Below are 19740 nucleotides of genomic sequence, written 5' to 3' on the forward strand. Positions count from 1 at the left end.
TGGTATATTGAATGTAGACAACGTGCAAATGGAAAATTAGATTTGGTAATTGTATATTCAAAACTTTTATTGCTTTTACTTTTCTTAATAATATCAAAGTTTCAAAAGAGGTAATGTAGATTTGAGTGATTTGGTTTCTTTAAAACATTACCATGAAATGAAATGAATTATCTAGTAATGTATGTTAGATGAAAGGATTCAAAAACTTTTAATTTAACTTAATCACCTATTTTATCATTAAGCATACTCAAACTTCTTTTACCCCTTGATGAGTAATAACTTTGCACATGACTTCCATGAATTTATTCGATGCTAATGAAGCTAATGCAACCTATTATCTTTGCAGTTCTATCATCATGGACAACCAAGTAGGATGTTTCGCTCAACTGTCGAGGTTGTCGAGTTTATAATGGAGGCTTTCATTGATAAGGAGACATCGGGGAATCAGTCTACACAAGTGAGTTATTAAAACCATAAATAATTAAAATGCGAAAATTAGTTTTTTTTTCTTTTCCTTAATGCCTAGTGTGTGATTTCATTTGGGTGCCAATTCAGGAGCTAGGTCCTGCTATTGCAACAAAAGACTTCTCGAAGATAAATATAATTTCCAATGAGGAAGAAGAAATTCCTCCATCCGAGTTAATTAAGATCTCTAGTGCAAAGGAGTTTCCGAATGCTCCTTCCGAAACTAGTAGAAAGGTTGATAGTACTAGTGTGGAGAAGGCAAATCCAGAAATTGACCTTAAACTTTTTATGGAAGAATCAAGCAACTACCTCACGAACTTCTTTGCTGGATTGGGTGCACAAGATTATTCCTTTGAAGCAAATCTTACACCTTAAAAGAAAAATGATCTCCTTATATCTGCAAAGTATTTGACTATTCTCATTGAAGAAAGCAGTGAGAATAAGGATGATGCATTTAGTGATGAAGAGACTCAAACATGATGCAAATATGCTTGAGGGGAGGATTGCTTTGATTAGTTGAGAAAGGCAACCATCACTTTGCACCAGCTCAAGCATCCAAGAGAAGAGGCTAAAATGACATGCATTAGTTCAAATGTCTCTTCACAAATATCTGATTTGGTTCATTTGATCAGTGCAAGTAAACTATTTTTATTTACATTTCATTCATCAGACTTGTTGGACAATATCTGTTCTCGAAACTTTTGTCATTTGAACTATGAATCATTAAGCCTTGTTTGTCAGCCAGGAATAGAGAAATTGGAATGGGAATAAAGCCTATGTTTTCTCACCATTTTTTTTTCGTGGCCTATAATCTTTATTAAGAATAAAGACTCGCTTCAAATTGTTGTCATCAGTACAGGAGCTGGTGAGTTGAAATAACGAAATCAGGAACGTAATGGGGGCATTTATTTCCCTCTATTCAGGTGTTTGCTGCCATATTTGCTGGAATGGTCACATTAGAAAACAAACCATGTCTGTATTCATTTTCTGCGACATAGAACTCAGCAGGGTGATCAAGTTGAATATCTCAAACGACAGCTTAAATTTCCATCAGATGGTCTAATAGGGTAGAAGACCATGTCCGATCAGAGTCACAGTTATCATCGCTTACCGAGGCAGCGACTTAGACCAGCGTCGTAGGCTATTCTCTTAGGATACTGATCAGAAGAGACAGTCAGTATGGGTCAGTTATTGTGCCAAAGGAACGCTTATTGGTCATTGCCAATCGAGCCTTCAACATGACGCTTAAGAAGAAGCCTAACCTACAATATCTTTCTCCAACCGTAGGTACCATTACCATTTATACTCACCCCTTGGTTATTAATTAGCTTTTCTATTTAATTAGACCATTGATTCTGTAATGGTTAACATTATCAATGTACAGGGAACTTATATCTTTTAATTGGTATTACTGTTCACAATTCACTTTTTCATTATCAAATGATAAACTATAAATCTTGTCATGGATATTTTTTGGCTTTTGTAATTGACATTCATATGGATGACTCGTGAATCAATCTTGTTTAATACTTTCTTAAAAAACTAATAATATGCATATGGTAATGTAATCATATATTAAATGAATTGAGAAAAAATGATTATGTCATCCCATCTTATTTATGTCTCTGTTTATATAGTGAATCATTATTTTGATACAATTTATTTTTTAGTAAAATGCATAGTTTGTTTAATCCTTATGGAAACCACCAAAGAAGACCACATAAATTAATATTAATCTCCCATGCATTTATATATTCATTACAGCAGGATGATTTATTTTCCGTTGAGTTGCCAAAAGTAGGTAGAATCTGCTTTTTATGTGGACTCATTGATGCCTCGTACAATGCTTAGTGCATTAAAATGTTGTTTCTCTCCTTATTCTATGCTGTATTGAGATAGATGTATGAATTATATTAAAAAAGGTCCTACATTAGAAAATTGATATGATGTTAATTAGTTAATATATCATAATTAGCTCATAACTCATTGTTTTAAAATTTTGGGTGATGGGCTCAGACTTGGGATCTCCCTTGGCTCGATGTTTGGTGAAATTAAGGGAGAATCTTGTGACCAATGCAGTTACAGGCACCATCATGATGCAACCATGGCTTGAACCAGTGGAACCCCTGCTATACGCGACATTTCACTGTTGCTAGGCGAAACACTGTTGCCCATGGTCAAAAGAATACTCTACGACAAGCATGTTTCTGTCGGGATCTCTAAATGGTAGAGTTAAACAAAGACCTATCGCGGTATCTAATCTTGTCCTTTTTATTCGAGGTGGTATCTTCGGTACCTCACAGTGTACTCGAAGTTGCCCATAAGCGGAAGATTGTGTCACTAGATATGTTCCCCTAAAATCTTATGAAGCCTTGGAAAATAGCCGTCCCGGCTTGCTGAGTCAAACCGTCGATGATTCCATGTAACACGTGACCCATCACACTGCTCTCACCCCAATCTTTCCTCTGACTATATCCGTGTCCTAAAAATTTACAACAAGGCACTCTTGGATAGTGACCATGTCCCAGACGAAATGCTTGGGATCTCATGGTTGGTAATCCAAGTTGATCTGCGAGATGCACGCTTGGATGATTAATGAATCCCAGCCCAGGCACGGTTGTGATAGAGACGCTATGGCCCGTTGGCCAGGCGGGAGAGGAATTCACTTGCTGTTCTAGCAGAGTGACAGGAATGAAGAAGGTACAACAGCGCAGAGGGTGCAAATCGAGCTTGCAGTCTTGTCAGTGATAAGAAAAGCCCATGCCTATCTTCCCGCAAACATTGCACCTGAGTGCCTCGCTGGTAGACTGGGCCTCGAGTCAAAGTATGCATGTGTATGTAAGAAAGAGAGATAATAAGAAGTATAATTCCTTTCAAAGCTGCTCATCAAGATCTCAAGAATGCAGAAAAATCGTAAGAACGCTTCAAAATCAAGATCTGGAACTACACAATTTGTGATGATACAGCAATGGGGCGCCTGCATGGCTTTCTCTGGAAAAAACCACACTTTATGCCACATAATTCAATCCCTAAAAGCACATGCAGTCCCAACTCTGGTCAGATAGCATTAGGACAACCTGATACATTTGAAGATGCAAAGCCAGAAACATCCTGAACACTTTGTTTAGTTCTGCTGAGCACTCGAGCAACGTTAGTACTGCACAGGATAAAACTGGCTAAAGCATATAGCTCTTCTTTTAGATGAACCTGAAAAACATGAATCAAGAAAATAAGAAACACAGTTAATCGATGAAGACAGTTCATAATCGATTGACTCTTCTAATGAATCCAAAGTAGATGGGATCAGAGTTAAAGACATCCTCATGTTTTGTTGCTTGTTTTACTCCAGGTTTCCATTAAGTTTCCTCTTGCATTGGCATAATTAGATCCTATCAGTTTGAACAGTTTGTGTTTATAGAATAATATTAACTTGACAAGGTCTTTCTACAGACATATATACAAAGATATATCTAATCAGGTTTGAAAATCCGTGTGTGTGATCTGTGCAAGAGATAGTTCAGAGAGGAAAATATGACGGAGATGCAGAGGAGTCGAACAGAACCTAGGAGCGGAAAGTTCCTTCCATTCTTATGTAGCTTGCTTGTTGATATCGACCATGAAAAGAAATTAACGGTACTATTTCAAAAGAGAGGATAACATGAATATTTCTTCAAAATATAAGTGGTCATCCCGCACCTAAGTTTTCTTGGCTTCACCTATTTAAATATCTGAGAAACTCACTGGCCATGCAAGTTGAATTAGGGATGTGCAACGGGAACCACTTGAACTGGGAACTGACCGGACTGGCTGGTTTTGGACGGTTCCCACGATCAGCGGTCTAGTTCCCCGTTCCAAGGTGGGAACTGAACCGACTAGACCGAACCGATTTTTCTTTTATATATAATTTATAATATATAATATAAAAACATTATATTATATTATATATAAAACTTATTACAATCGAAATTGCAATTGAGGTAACAACCTTTATGTGGCCAAAAGACCAACAAAACTTTTCTTGTTATTCTTTATTTATAGAGAAAACATACTTGTTAGTTTTGTTTTCTACTCAATGTGAGACAAGGCTCCAAGAGTTTCTCATGCTCACACACTCTCTCTTGCTCCCCTCACTAATAAAAGACAAGACACTTCAAGTCTCCAAGAGTCCCACATCGACTAAACATTCAAAGCATAAAAGAAATATTGTTTATAAAACTTAAGCCAAGCATGGCCTTTAGCCAAATTGTTCATGGCTTTTATGCTTGCAAGTGAAGTTTGAATACTTTATATGTGAAAACATGTGATTAGTTTTATTAAATCGCCTAGGAATCGAATTGGATTGATCGGTGCTCTGGTCTTCGGTTCCCAATTTTGGGAACTAGCTCTCCCGGTCCGGTTCCCGGTTCCATTCCAAGGTGGAACCGGATTGAACCGGAACCGATCACCCCTAAGTTGAATATCGCTTTTCCAAACATGCAAAAAAAAAAACTAAGACCTGCTTTGATTGGTCTCCTCTATATTTTAACGATTGAAGATAACTGTTTTTGTACCCACGGGATTGTTCCGCAGCACAAATGCACGTTTTAACACGTCTGACTAGGTTCACCTTGCGTCCGGCAAAATTCCAAATTCCAAATTTCATAAAATGTGTATGTCCAATCAAAGAACATGTTCTCTTTTTTCTCCCGCGGCAAATCAAAAGCCAAATGCAATGACCATTGCGAGATGTTTAAATCCATGATCAGTGAACTTGGAAGCACCTTAATGCAAAAGAAAGTCAACGATCGAGGTGAGTTTCTGCTCTTTAATTAAATAATAACAATCTTTTTTTGGGTCGGAAGATAATTCTTTTTATTCATTTTACTAAGGTAAGACAGAAGAGCCCACAGAAGAAGCTTCGGTACGGAGTAAATCCTAAAGGGGCTTTGTGTAGGAAAAGAAACCCAATTCCACGAAAGGACTTTTTTCCCTTTGGGCTTCAGCAACCTTTGTAAATTTTCGGAACTCTGTTTTTTCCCCTTTTCATTTCGTTCTATTTTGAGTACCATTCACTGAAGTTGCTTTGCATTGCAAGTTCAGATTCCACAATCCTCCACTCCGGGCAGATACATTAAGAAAATTCTGAGCTAATAAATTTGGTGATGTTATTATACATGTAGAGTTCATGGGGAAATTATCCTATGATTTCTAAATTTATTGCACAAATGTTCATGGAACTTTTTAACTTTGTCAATTTAAGCCTAAGCTTTTTGCGTGGCGTTTCAATATAATCATTCTAGTTAATTTCAACCGGAAATCGTTGTTGTGTCAGCAATTTCTTGCAAAAAATTGACTAGGAGAGCTACATTGGAATTTCACATAAAGATTTAAGATTGAATTGGCGAAGTTAGAAAGTTAATGAATAAATTGGGTATTCTTACAATAGATTTAGGGATAATTGGAAAATTACCTTTAGAATTTTTGGTAGCACATTTCTTAGCGGTTGTCCAATTAGTACGTTAGCCTTTAGTGTAAGTATCATCTTCCATCAGGCGCCAAGGCTATGACTTGTGTTATCATGTGACTAATTAAAGTTTTCTCAAATAGCAAGTGCATGCCTAATCTAATTTCTCATAAATTTCCTAGATTTAGAATTTCACGTAGCGCTTAAATGATAGCAAAATGAGAAGCAATGTCAGTGGCCAAGCCTTTCGAGGAAATGCTTATCTCCTAAGGCAAAGGAAAATTTGTGTTGGAATCTAACTCCTTTATGGTCCATACAATAATCTTTGTAGCTTAGCCTTTTTATCTCTCTAATCTTATTTACAAAAGATTGGATTCATTCCTTTCTTCCCAAGGAGTTCTAGATTCATCAATACCACAACCTAGGACTTGCATAATGTCATACATCGAAGAGAAAATTTCAAATAAATGTTTGAAATAGACCTTATTTCAATAAAGACCTAAAGTGGACATGGTAGTCTTAAATAAAAACTTGAAGTGATCATAACAATTTGAAATAAGGTTTGACCTCATTAATCACTGGTTGGCTAGATATTCCAATTGATCAAGGGACATTTTTGTCAAGATATCATTTTAATTTTAAAATATTTTTTCTATTTTTTTCTATTTTTCTATTTTTCTATTTTTCTTTTTCTTTTCTTTTGTTTTTCTTTTTGCAAGGGCCTGCCAACGGCAAAGAAGACAACTAGAAAAAAGGAAAAAAAAAAAGAAAAAAAATGTAAATGACGAAAATGCCCTTGACCAATTGGGAAGTCAAGCTATTCTTTGAAACTAAATAGCCACTTTAAGCGTTTATTTAAAATAAAATCTATTTCAGTTCCTTATTTAAGAAAATAAAAATATAGTATAAACTATACTAATATACCTAAAATATGTAATCAATATAAATACTAAATTAAACATATATTATATATATAGAAAATACATATTTTATAATAGAAAGAAATAAAAATATAGAAATAAAAATAGGAAAAAATAAAAACGAAAATTGTTATTTTAAATTTTCTTTTTATTAGAATTTCAATATTATATATTTAATTTTAATTTATTTGTATTATTTAATTATTATTTTAATTTTCTTAATTTAAATTTAGGACATTCATGCCATTATTTGGAATTTTCCCTCTATCAAAGCACTGTAAAGAGAACAACCCACGCATGGTTGCGTTGGTTGAGGCCTGACCTCCTTACCGTCTCATGCATTTTTAGAGTTTAGGGAATATTCATGTAATGCATGTCATTTTGAGATTTATATATTCTTAGGTTTTTAATACTCATATCATATAAAAAAATTAACTATTAATGGCATTACATGCATCCTCAGCATTGCACATAGTTCAATATCAATAAATATTTCATAAAATCACATTATATTCCTAGAAAATAGCACTTCATATTGATTTGTCTCACAGGATTAGTTTGTGGTTAGTCCCAAAATAGAAAATGCGCGTAAAATAGGAAATGCATGCACATTTAATAGACTTTAGGATATTTGTCTTCTTCTTTTTTTTTGATATCCAGGATCTACCGGGCCCGCCTTTTGCTTACGCCTCCGGTTCGGTTTGTTCTACAGAACCACGCTCACCTCTAAATTAAATGACACGTGATAGTTGACTAGTATACCAATTTAGGGATTTTACGCTCAGTTTACAATTTTGTGATTTTTTTGTAGTATTAATCCAATTTAGCATAGTGTATAGTGCATAAATTTACCATTTTGGGGTTTTTTGATTGAATAAATTAGTTTGGGATAAATTTGTCACCTCGGACAGCGTCAATACTTGGTGGAGACTAGCATGAGGAACCCTACTACCCTTTTTATTTTATATCCGGGTCCCTCACTTAAAACACTAGCAATTATGGGTTTCAAACCTCGACCTACCACGCTCCGATAAGGAGGATTATGGGTTTCCTCAACCAACAACACTTACCTATTGGTGGGTTAGGGCATTTGTCTTTTTGTCAAGGGAAAGAACAAAAATACATTTGAAAGTCTCATGTAGATTGCATAGTCAACATTCCATAACATATCATTTAAAATTCATCGTGCATAACATTCATTCATTTTGTCTGTCTATCTTCCTAACTAATAGTTTGAAGAAAATGTAGTGATGATGGATAGTAATATGCTCCGCTTTGCCTTAGTGAATCCAGGTTCCTTAAATTTTCTGCAATTTATTTACTACTTAGATTTTTATGAAGGTGAACGAGTCTCCATAGTCCAAACAAGACAATATCAATAATACATAATTTCTCGAAAAAAAATTAATGCACAACTTTCTTTTTATACGCCGGCTAGCATGCTTCCATCTTTGTCTTAATCCGATGTCAATTAACTTCATAACAGATAATAATTCAAAATTTTCATGTTGAAAACTATAAAAGATGTCGAAGATGTGATATTTATATTATGAAGTATGAAAGTTCGTTGAATATAACTCGTAAGCATAGAATCTTTCTTGAGTTTTGTTTCTAGATGGATTAATTTTTAAAATTAACATTAGATAATCTTTTTTTACATGAGTTATTAATTATCGTAAGAAATAATCGACAATTTAAGCAACATAAGGTCTGAAATAAAATTAGAAGGTGCGAAGCGCAAATCTGGGGAATTATTATTTTACTGATATCCGCAGTTTTATATTCATTTTTCCCTTAGTTAAGACAATTGTTTTTTAAAATCAGAAGGAAGAAATTAGACGTTGCGTGATACAATCCTCTCGAAAGCCCGCCTCAAATCTCTCTCTCTCTCTCTCTCACCCTCTCTCTCTCCGCCGTCTGTCCACCCATCTCTCTCTCTTCGCCGTCTGTCCACCCATCTCTCTCTCTCTCTCTTCGCCGTCTGTCCACCCATCTCTCTCTCTCTTCGCCGTCTGTCCACCCAGAGAGAAAGAGAGAGGAGAGAATCAACTCGCTTCTGGAAACGCTTGTAGGAGAAGGGACCAGCTCAGTTTTTTTATTTATTTAAATACTTACTACCGAAGGGAGGATCGCCCCGTTTTCTCCATGAAACGCCTTATTATTCCGAAAACCCACCACCCTCTCCCTTCGCCGAAAAGCTTCAAAACCCTCTCCTCCTTCCCTTCCCATCGTCTCTTCACTCCCCACCAACAACCACCACCACGGGCCAGCCCGTCGTTCCCCGATGGCCTCCTCCTCCTCCGCAGCCGCCCACCGCCGCCCCAAGGTGGTCGTCATCATAGGCGCCACCGGGTGCGGCAAGTCCCGCCTCTCCATCGACGTCGCCTCCCACTTCCCTTCCGAGGTCATCAACTCTGATAAGACGCAAGTCTACCGGGGCCTAGACATCACGCCCAACAAGATAGCCCCGGCCGACCGCCGCGGCTTCCCCCACCACCTCCTCGGCTCCCTCGACCCGGACGACGGCGAGATGACCCCGTCGCAGTTCCGCTCCCTCGGCGACGACGCCATTTCCGACGTCGCTTCCCGCGGGAATCTCCCCATCCTCGCTCTCCTGGCGGAGCGGTTTGGCCCGCTGGCAAGACCCGACTTGAGGTACGACTGTTGCTTTCTGTGCGTCGACGTGCTGCTGCCCGTGCTGAAGAAGCACCTGCCGAAGCGCGTGGACAGAATGCTCCGCGTGGGCGCTTTCGATGAGCTCGTCGGATACTACGACCTGCGCTGGACCAACCCGGGGGCTTGGGCCGGGCTGAGGAAGGCCATAGGCGTGCTCGAGTTCGACCGATATTTCGAGAAGTACCCGCCGCCGAGGGGGGTCCGCCCGGGGGACGCGTGGGGGCGCGCTGGCGGCGAGCAACCCTCCGGCTGCCTCTGCCGGCGACACAACTCGGAAGTTCCGAGGCTCTAGTGGTGTGGCCCACATACAAAAAAGGGGTTAAGGTGCGTTGAGGAAAGTTGTGCCCCGGCTTGACCGTACGGCCCAGAAAGAAGGGCTTTTCCTTTTTGGGCTTCTCGCGGGTCCACTGATTCCCCGTGGACGTCGCGCGCGTACGTGGCGGAACGAAGGCGCTGTCCCGGGCCGTCGGATTCGCCAACGTCGGAACGTGCGATTCGTGGCGCGCACGTTGCTGCGAGGAACCTCCGTACATCAGGAGTTCGCTCGGTTCGGTTTTTAGCGGTTAACAGACAACTGACTCAAAATTCCCGGAAAAGCACAAGAACCAAGGAACCGAGCATTCTCTCTTCTTCTCCTTCTCTGTCTCTGTCCCTCCGTCTTTCTCTCTTGCAAATTTTCAGCCTCTCTCTCGCTCGCTCGCTCCCCCGCCCGCTCTGTCGCATTTCAATTTGGTCTGCTGGATCTTTCTCTTTTCTTTCTCGGGTCGTCCGTCAGATCGCTGGCCTTCTGGTGGGTGGTGCAACTTTTCCATCCTCTGTTCCGATTCTTGATGTTCTTCTTCGGATAAATTCCTGCGTAGTCGACAAGAATTTGAGTTTAATGCATGTCTGGGGATGAATTTTGTGTTTGTGGACGATGTAGGGAAGAGGGGAATAGGAATGGGAATTTACAATTTTTTCTGCGATATGTGTCGTTGTATGATTTAGGATCTCTGCTTCTTCTTGGTTTTTAAAATGGCGTTCTCGCTCAATTTGCTTGCGGTTTGTCGATTAGTAATGCGTGATGCGTTGAAGGTGGTTGGTTTCCTAGGATTTCAGGAATTCAAGCCGTCCCGAAAAACCAAATCAACGGAGCTTTCAGTTGATGGCCTGTTGAAATTGTCGAGACGGGTTGAGTTATGTTGTGCTGCGGAGGATCCGAGGAGGAAAACTACGGCCCTCCTGCAAGTCAATACACAGCCCCGCCCAGAGGAGGCGACCCATACGGTAATAATGCTTTCGTCCCCTCATTTTTTGTGCTCTATATCTGTCGACCCGGCCAGCCATTGTCTAGAATTAAGTGCAAAGTCACCAGTTAAATTGTGTGTGCATTTCTCATGCAGCCAGGTATATAAATCTGGCCCCCTAGACTCGATGATGATGATGATCAGGATAATATTTTGGCAAAATCATGAGAAAATTCGCCTTCTTCTCATTTGCCTCGACCCCTCTTGCCAGCCTCCTTTTCATTGTCAAAGTCAGTTCAGCATCTTGTGCATTATTAATATTGTTCATCCATTAAACCTTGGTGCATTTCACCTGAAAGCCAGCTCTTCCATCGGATCAATATGGTTTTATTCAGTCGATGCTGGGTCTCGGATCTCTTGCCGAACTACTATGTGTAAATGCACCTTCTTTTCTTTTATGCATTCCAATAAATAGTATTGATGCTCTTTCTTGTGATGCAGGAAATGCGAGAGGAGAGCCAAAACCTTCTAATGTGGCTAGGGGTGGAGCTCCACAAAAGGTCTTGCCCATCGAGGTGCCTGCTTTGTCACTGGGTGAGTTGAATCGGACGACCGGCAACTTTGGTTCCAAGGCTTTGGTTGGCGAAGGCTCCTATGGCCGGGTTTTCCTAGCCAAGTTAAGCAATGGTCAACGGGCAGCTGTAAAGAAATTAGACACCAGCTCATCTGAGGAACCAGACTCCGAATTCGAGGCTCAGGTTATACTTATTTTCTGATATATGAGTCCAATCAAACGAAATTTAACATGTCGTGATGCGCATATCTTGTAATCGACCAATGCAGCTTTCCATGGTTTCAAGACTCAAGCATGAGAATTTCACAGAGTTGATCGGATACTGCTTGGAGGCTAATAACCGCATCTTGGTGTATCAGTTTGCCACTCAGGGCTCTTTACATGATATACTACACGGTATGACCGCGACCAAACTGAAGCATAATCACCGTTATGACTCAGAAAAGCGAAATATGAATCCAATACATTGTCCTTGGGCAGGTAGGAAAGGCGTGCAAAATGCCGAACCGGGTCCTGTGCTTAGTTGGAACCAGAGAGTGAAAATTGCCTACGGTGCAGCAAGAGGCCTTGAGTACCTGCACGAGAAAGTTCAGCCTCCAATAGTCCATCGAGATATCAGATCTAGCAACGTGCTTCTGTTTGACGATTTCCTGGCAAAGATTGCGGATTTCAACTTGTCAAACCAGTCGTCTGATACCGCAGCGCGGCTGCATTCAACTAGGGTCTTGGGAACTTTTGGCTACCATGCTCCAGAGTAAGTGACTCGATTTAGAGCCAAGAAAAACTAAAACAATGCTTTGTTAGGAAGAATTGAAGACTAAGAATAGTTTAGAAGATTGTTTGTTTCCCTAGAGTTATCGATAGATTGGTAGGAAAGAGGAGGACACATCCCTTTGCATGAATGACCCATGCTTTTGAAATAGTGAAAGGAAAAAGCAACATTACCAATAGGTCAGATTCGGTGGGCCGAAAGAGTTCATACTTAGAAAGATTCAACTCATTAGATCACAAGTTACTGTTACCATTCAATTTGATTTAGAATCGAAAGAAATGACAAGATCACAAGTTATGATGTTTCTCTGTTAAATACATCTAGGTAGTGTGGTTTACATTTCTGATTGAAAACGACATGAAGATGAGGATAATGTTAAAGCAACTCTTATGCTTTTCATTCATTGCAGAAACAGTGATTAGTTTGAATGTTATAGGAGCTGCTGAATGCCATAACGTTTGGGGTCATTAGGGATATGCCAAAGTCAAAATTGTCTGGAAATGATGTGAACTTTTGACTTCCCACGCGAGGAGAAGTACTTTAGTGATTGGTTTAGAATTGAAAACGCTGATCTCCTCTCTGCGATTTTCAGTTTCTCCACAGTGACGTTTCGCTTTGAATTTCAGGTACGCCATGACAGGGCAGATCACCCAGAAAAGCGATGTCTACAGTTTGGGGTGGTCCTTCTGGAGCTCTTGACGGGGAGGAAGCCTGTGGATCACACAATGCCCAAAGGACAGCAGAGTCTTGTCACTTGGGTCTGCTGCCTCTTTCCATTAGAATTTATGAAGCTTGGTAAGGTTTCTGCATCACCGATTACTTGACTGATTGAGATTCTTGGTATTGCAGGCGACTCCGAGATTGAGCGAAGACAAAGTGAAACAGTGTGTTGATCCGAAACTAAACAACGACTACCCACCCAAGGCAATTGCCAAGGTTCTTTCCTTTGTTCTTCTAGTTCTTGTTTGAGAATATGGAGAAATATTCAGGCGTTTTTATGTGCCTGCTTAGGATTAGTGCGTGCCGACTTTAAAAGAATGCCATTCGAGGCAAAAGTAAGATTAACATTAATGGTCGAAGTACTTTGATTAGGCTAGTTTGATCGACCAAAGACTCAATAATGAGTACGTGAAGCAAATAATTTGAGAGGAAATATCAAATGTAAATTACATGTTGAATGAATTGGCATGACATTCCGATGGGGTGGACATGCCTTGAATTCGCATGCTAGCATGAGCAATGCCTTTCTAAAATCTGGTGCTATTTACCTGACCGTCGCAGCTAGCAGCAGTTGCAGCTTTGTGTGTCCAGTACGAGGCAGATTTCCGACCAAACATGACGATCGTTGTGAAGGCTCTTCAACCACTCCTAAATTCGAAACCTGCAGGTCCCGACTCTCAAGCGTAGTTCAATCCCACTCATTTTGCCAAAACGAGGCGGTACATTCCCCCAGATCGCTTATTTGCAACCCTTTCTTGTCTTCTTTGTAATTGTAATGTTAAAGTTAAATCTTTTACCCCGAGACGATCAAGAACACGCTGCAATCGTCTTGGGAACTCTAGGCACTGTAATGGTGTGGTTCACGCGTGAGAAGCAACAATATCCAGGTGAACGGCACCGAGTTTTGCCATGTTGATCGACTCTGATCTCTTACCTTCTTTTTCCCCTCACTAAGTTAAAGTTTTAGCCTTTTGGAATGTTCCCATCGGCAGTTTCTGAGTTCCAGTCGAAATCGATGCCCGTAAAATATCGGGTATTCCGTAGATGTGTGGTTCTGGCATGTTGGGCTAGGTGGTTCATGAACCCGCACTTGAAAACCGAAGACGTCGCACTTGATCTCTGATGCATTTGTCAAGAAAATAACGTATCTCGCATCGATTACGGTCAGTGGAATCTATACTTCTCTGAACCTGAGATCTTATGCTCTCGAGCTATGGTGAAAGTCAAAGATTCTGTCACAGCTGAAAAGATCGTGTTGCAGTGTTTTGTGGCAACAGCAATGACTTGAGGCTCGGGTGACCCTGTAATGCTGAATGGAACTCAATGAGGCTTGTCTAGTTGGTCAAATGATGGATACATGTGCGAATTAGAGGCACTAAAAGGATTTTGTCACATGTTTTACTTCATTCAAGAGCTGGCTATTCGATTTCTTTTTCCTGTCATAATTTGGAAGCGTCATATCCATGTCATGTGTCACATTTAAATCTGATCTGAAAACAACAAATCTATGCCACTACTTTGAAAAATCAAATTAGAGGTGTTTAATGAGCGAGTTATATCATGGTGGGTTTAGCTCGTTTCAAGTAAAGACTCTTATGTCTAACCACATAAAATTGTGTCTAAATGTTTAGGGTTAACATTACAAAAAATTTCACTAGCACATTTATAATAAATTTACCTTAAACAAAAACTCAAAACTAGTTCAAAACTGGTTTATTTATAATAAATTTACTCTCCATTAATTTTCGTTAAATTTTATTATTAAATTGCCGAGTTATATGTTGTACTCATTTAGGTTTTACCTCAATTTTTGGTTTTTTTCATATTAATTCAATTTAACAGAAACTAACAAATAATAAATTTGTTATAAATATATCAATTTAGGGTTTTGGTAGTAAAAAAAATTAGTTTTATATAAATTTGTTACAAATGTACTAATTTAATAATTTGTGGAATTGAAATCCATATCTAAAACTAAATCGTCTCTATAAAGTAGGGATTCGAATCTCCATCTTTCCCTTCTTATATGAGAAAAGTGGTCATTAAGGCAAATCTCAGTAGTTTATCTCTTTCTTAATCTATGAGGGATCATTTTGGGGAAGGTCATTAAATATGAAATCTTAAGATGCAAACAAAAGCAGATTTCCCCCAACAGCTAATAAAGGACAACTGCAGCCGACCATGTGGCAGAGATCTGCTGGTCAAAAAAACATTGCTTGATTTTTACACATAAATATATTTTTAAGTTTTTTAATATTGTATTTTGTATGGAGTACGTGGCTTTCTCTGCTTGACCTTTCTCTCTTTTTATACCCCAAAATGTAACGGCTAAGCAAGGCTGCCCACGGGCGCCGCCACGTGAGGAGGCCACAAATTTGTCCTCGTTTATTGACGACAAAATGTCGTCATTATTGCACATTATTTCATTTGCTTATTTATTTCCATCGAAGAAAAGTACCTTATCGTGGTATTAATTCCGTTTTCCAAAGTGGGTTTTAGTTTTGGCTCGTAATAATTTGACAATTACTGACAATTACTTACTTGACAATTCCACGACATCGCCATCCTATTCTGTTGGCGGTATCATGATCTAAGCGGTTCAACATGGTCGTCTTAATAAATTATTTTTTATATGAAGAACTTAGGGAGAGTGTACTAAAATCAGGAAATTTTTGAGAAAAGTAAGAGGATGTTCTAGAAGAAAATAAAGAAGATTGAAACTTTCCTCTATTTTATGGGTTAGCATCGAATCAGATCCCATGATCAAAACAACAAAATGAATCAGGTTGAATTTGATCTCCGAATTTTAATTGAATTGGTTCTATCAATACGACCGGCTCAAATTTAAACTGACATAAGGGTAGGAGCCAGATTGGAGGTCTAGTGTCATGGTCCGATTTTTCTCCATTCACGTTGGCTGAAAAGTAGGGCTTCATTGTATGGGGGAGAAACTCAAGAGATGCCAAAAGGCCAATGCAGTGGGGGTCATGGAGTGGCGTTAGGATGCTTGTGTCAAGAACCCAAGGATGAGATAACTATCAATTTAGAGGATCTTTGAAATGGGGTTGACCACGAACAAATTGATCATGAGCTAATGCCTCTTTATTATAGCCACGTCAAGTCGAAACAAGTTGATTCGTACATCTAACTTGAAAGACTGAATGCTTGAGTTAGATGGGCGTGGCACTGTCATGAATGCTAGTACAATTCGTCCTACTATTCTTGAAAATAATCCTTAGAAGAGAAAGTTAGCTTGGTTTATGGGGCTTACGAGGTCCTATGATTGATGTTGATCGTCCCGTTGTCTAGCATCGTGATGCTTGGCCACTCCAATTAAAACTGTTCGATCCAATTTGTAGAACAATTGCTTTTTTCACACTCAACAAAAATAACAAATAAATATAAATGTTATCGGACTTAATGTAGTTACTTACGTAAATTTATGTATATTTCGACTTTCTAATCAAAACAAAAGTATTTCATATTTCCAAGTTTAAAATATTAGAATTAATATCACAAAAAACTCCAAATCATATCTACCATGACATAATATTTCAAATGTTTTTTTTTTATCACTAAAAATCCTAAACTTGCTAATTGTGACACAAATACTTCGCGCCGCCCCCTTTAGGTATAGTCAAATGAAAATTTTGAATGCTCGAGTTAGGTGGGCGTGGCATTGTCGTGAATGCTGATACAATCCGTCCTACTATTCTTGAGAATAATCCTTAGAAGAGAAAGTTCCTTGATTTATGGGGCTTACAAGGTCGTCCACGATCGTGACTCTTGGCCACTCCAATTAAAACTATTCCATCCGATTTGTAGAACAATTGCTTTTCCACACTCAACAAAAAATACAAATAAATACAAATGTTATTGGACTAAATGTGGTTACTTACGTAAATTTATGTATATTTTGACTTTCTAATCAAAACAAAAGTATTTCACATTTCCAAGTTTAAAATATTAGAATTAATATCACAAAAAACTCCAAATCATATCTACCATGACATAAATATTTCAATTTTTTTTATCACTAAAAATCCTAAACTTGCTAATTGTGACACAAATACCTCGATATTTTGTGTCATAAAAAACCTTGAACTTATGGTAGTATGACAAATACATCTTGGAAGTAACTAAAATAAATGGTATACACGTCATATATGTATGTGTTTGTAGTTTTTCATGCATAAGAAAGTTCAGAATAAACGTACCGTAATTGGCAAGTTTAGGGTTTTTGTTAATACAAAAAAAGTTTCAAGTATGTATTTCATAATGAGCATAATTTGGGTTTTTTTTTTTAATGATATTTGCCCAAAATACTATATAAAAAATTCACATAGATTTTATATAAGCTAGATATTTAAATGTTTACAAAGAGTTATTAAGCTCATCACTAAATAAAAGTCAAATTGATATGCTAAACCTAAAAACATGACCAAAAAGGTCAAAATACAAATCACCCAAACGGGGCAAACACCTTGAAGTGTTTGGCTTTCCAAACGCCGCCCCTGTAGATATAGTCAAACGAAAATTCTGACTTGTGTTGATATAGATGCCAAAAAAGAAAAAAAAAAAAAGGACAGAACATTTATTACCCATATGCCGGAAATTATTTTTCTCTTACAAAAAGTAGAGATTTTCTAGTTTGAAATGACCATTTTGGAACAATTATCCAATTTATTTTTGATATTATGCTCTATGAATTTTTTTTATTCTCGATAGTATTGATATGCATATTATAATTGTTTTGCCAAACTAGCAGGCTCTCGGTCTTTTGCTCAATTTTTTGCGGGACTACGCGTACGTTTACTATATGGATATTGGCTTTTTAAAGTCAAATAATTAGTCTTAGTGTATTTTCATGACCGGCAGAAGTATTAGATAATTTATGTTTAGGGTTGTCGACGGGGTAAATCAAATAACTTACGTTGCCTAAATATATATTGTCTCCTCTCTCTCTCTCTCTCTCTCTCTCTCTCTCTCTCTACAGGCCAATATAAGAAACATTTCAAATGATTTGTTTTTAATAAAAAATGGTTTAGACAATATTCTTTTATGAGGAAAAAGCAAATTATGGACTATTCTATCAAGCCTGATAGTGCTGCCTATGAATAAAGATCTATCATACCACGAAAGTACCTTAGTTCGCAAAGTCATTTTCTCCAATATGATTTTTTTAAATTTAATATATGTGATGACTAAAGTGGCAATTTGTGTCGTTTTATCATTCTTTACTTTTGACTTCACGTAATCTATTCTAATTGGCTATTCCAGTTCTTGCTTAAAGATTGTTTGAGTTTATTTATTATTTTCATATAGGCAATTAATCTATGTTTTGTCTTAATTTTTTTGTGACAATATCCACACAAATCGTAATTTTCATTTAATTGCCCTGGCGATGGAATTTGAAGTCTCGGATTCCACTGATGGTGGGCAATATAATAACTCATCTCCAAAAGTTTTATTGCCTGAGAAGGATAACACTGAACGTCTTCATAGATGACTCCTCTTTTCATTCTTTATTTGATAAAAAAATATCTGATCAACTTTTGGTATTGATTTCTCATTAACCAATCATTTGCCATCACGTTGCTTGGAATATTTAAGATAATGATTTATTTTGATACTTTTGCCAATAAACTTCCATAGTCCAATGCATGCCATTGATAGTTGCAATCTAGATAGATTAGGTACTCTCTTGCACCGGCTTTATTTTGTAGTTATCATTATTAATTTAAAGGACAACAACGATGGAAAGAAATGAAAACATAAGAAGGAGAAAAGGTACACCTCACGCTACATAAAAACATGACAATTAGATAATAAATTGACAACGCATTGCTTTTGATCGGCCAAAAAAAATACAGAAACTACAAAGCCCAAAACATACATATACGTCCAAAAAAGGAAAAGACAATAAAGAAAAATCAACAAAGCTTACTTAAGAATTTTGAATATCCAACTCAGCAATAAACACAACAGAAAGTAGCCCAAACCAGCAAATTCTTCATAATAATAATATTGTTATTATTATTGTTATTATTATTTATACGTTTCAGTGTCATCAAGATGAGATTATTATTATTATTATTATTATTTACACATTCCAATGACATTGAGATGGGATGATAATGTTAAAGGATGTGATAATTTGAGATCTAGTTGAATGATTTAGACGAAACCAGTAATTTTTAAAAGGCTTGTCGTGAATATCACCTGATTATGCTTTTGATCTAATTATCTAAAGGAACAAATTTCATAACTCTGAAATTGGGCACTTGAATCTTGAAACTTCTACTTTAGGCATTTAAGTCCTAAAATATAATTTGTCACCGTCCTCGATTCTTCAACGTCAGAAAATCTATATGGCATTTTTTATTGCCTTTTTCTTTTATTTTTTTTCACACAAATGGCACCTATGTATGTCAATAGGCGTCACGCCAGAAAACAGAAATAAAAAGACTAATTTTGTGTACCAACCTTGTAGCAACTCTGGCAGGGTCCCCCAACCCCGGCGGCGACAAAGGGGACGGCGCTACTCCCCCATCCTCGTCATCATCGCACGCTCACCTCCCCCTATTCCTGATTTTCACATTAATTTTCAGTTTATTCTTTCCTTTTCAATCTATTTTATTTACGGTTTATTTTTACCAAAAAAACGGCGCGATTTAATGCTAAAGGACATTCTTTTACTTTCCATTGGCATATTAATGGCAACGTGAGGCTTTTCTGTTGAGAAAGGAGGCAACGTGAAAGAAAGTGAAAATTTCAGGACTTAAATGCTCCGAATAAAAGTTGATGGCTCAAGTGTCAAATCAACATAGGTTTAAAGACTCAAATGTTATCATTGCGTAGCACCCTCGCCACCCTGCTTTAGGGACTCGCTATGCATGAGTGCTGGTCGGAAGGGTAAAAGGGTTTCGAAAAGTTTTTGGGAC

At 38.0% G+C, this 19740-nt stretch overlaps 2 protein-coding genes across 2 annotated transcripts; both read left to right on the forward strand.

Moving 5' to 3' along the window:
- Positions 1 to 9112: 9112 nt before the first annotated feature.
- LOC104427522 (adenylate isopentenyltransferase-like) lies at positions 9113 to 9796 on the forward strand. The gene has a single exon (XM_010040602.3). The coding sequence runs from the start codon at positions 9113 to 9115 to the stop codon at positions 9794 to 9796; it is 684 nt and encodes a 227-aa protein (XP_010038904.2).
- A 302-nt stretch (positions 9797 to 10098) lies between these two features.
- LOC104425503 (probable protein kinase At2g41970) lies at positions 10099 to 13757 on the forward strand. Its single transcript, XM_010038200.3, is given in 9 exon segments — positions 10099 to 10294; positions 10595 to 10770; positions 11232 to 11488; positions 11574 to 11700; positions 11785 to 12058; positions 12703 to 12743; positions 12746 to 12834; positions 12926 to 13012; positions 13358 to 13757. Coding segments are annotated over 8 exon segments (1089 nt in total). The 5' UTR covers positions 10099 to 10294; positions 10595 to 10682; the 3' UTR covers positions 13484 to 13757.
- The last annotated feature ends 5983 nt before the right edge of the window (positions 13758 to 19740 follow it).

This window comes from Eucalyptus grandis, chromosome 11 (assembly GCF_016545825.1).
Source record: "Eucalyptus grandis isolate ANBG69807.140 chromosome 11, ASM1654582v1, whole genome shotgun sequence".
Taxonomy (NCBI): Eukaryota; Viridiplantae; Streptophyta; class Magnoliopsida; order Myrtales; family Myrtaceae; genus Eucalyptus; species Eucalyptus grandis.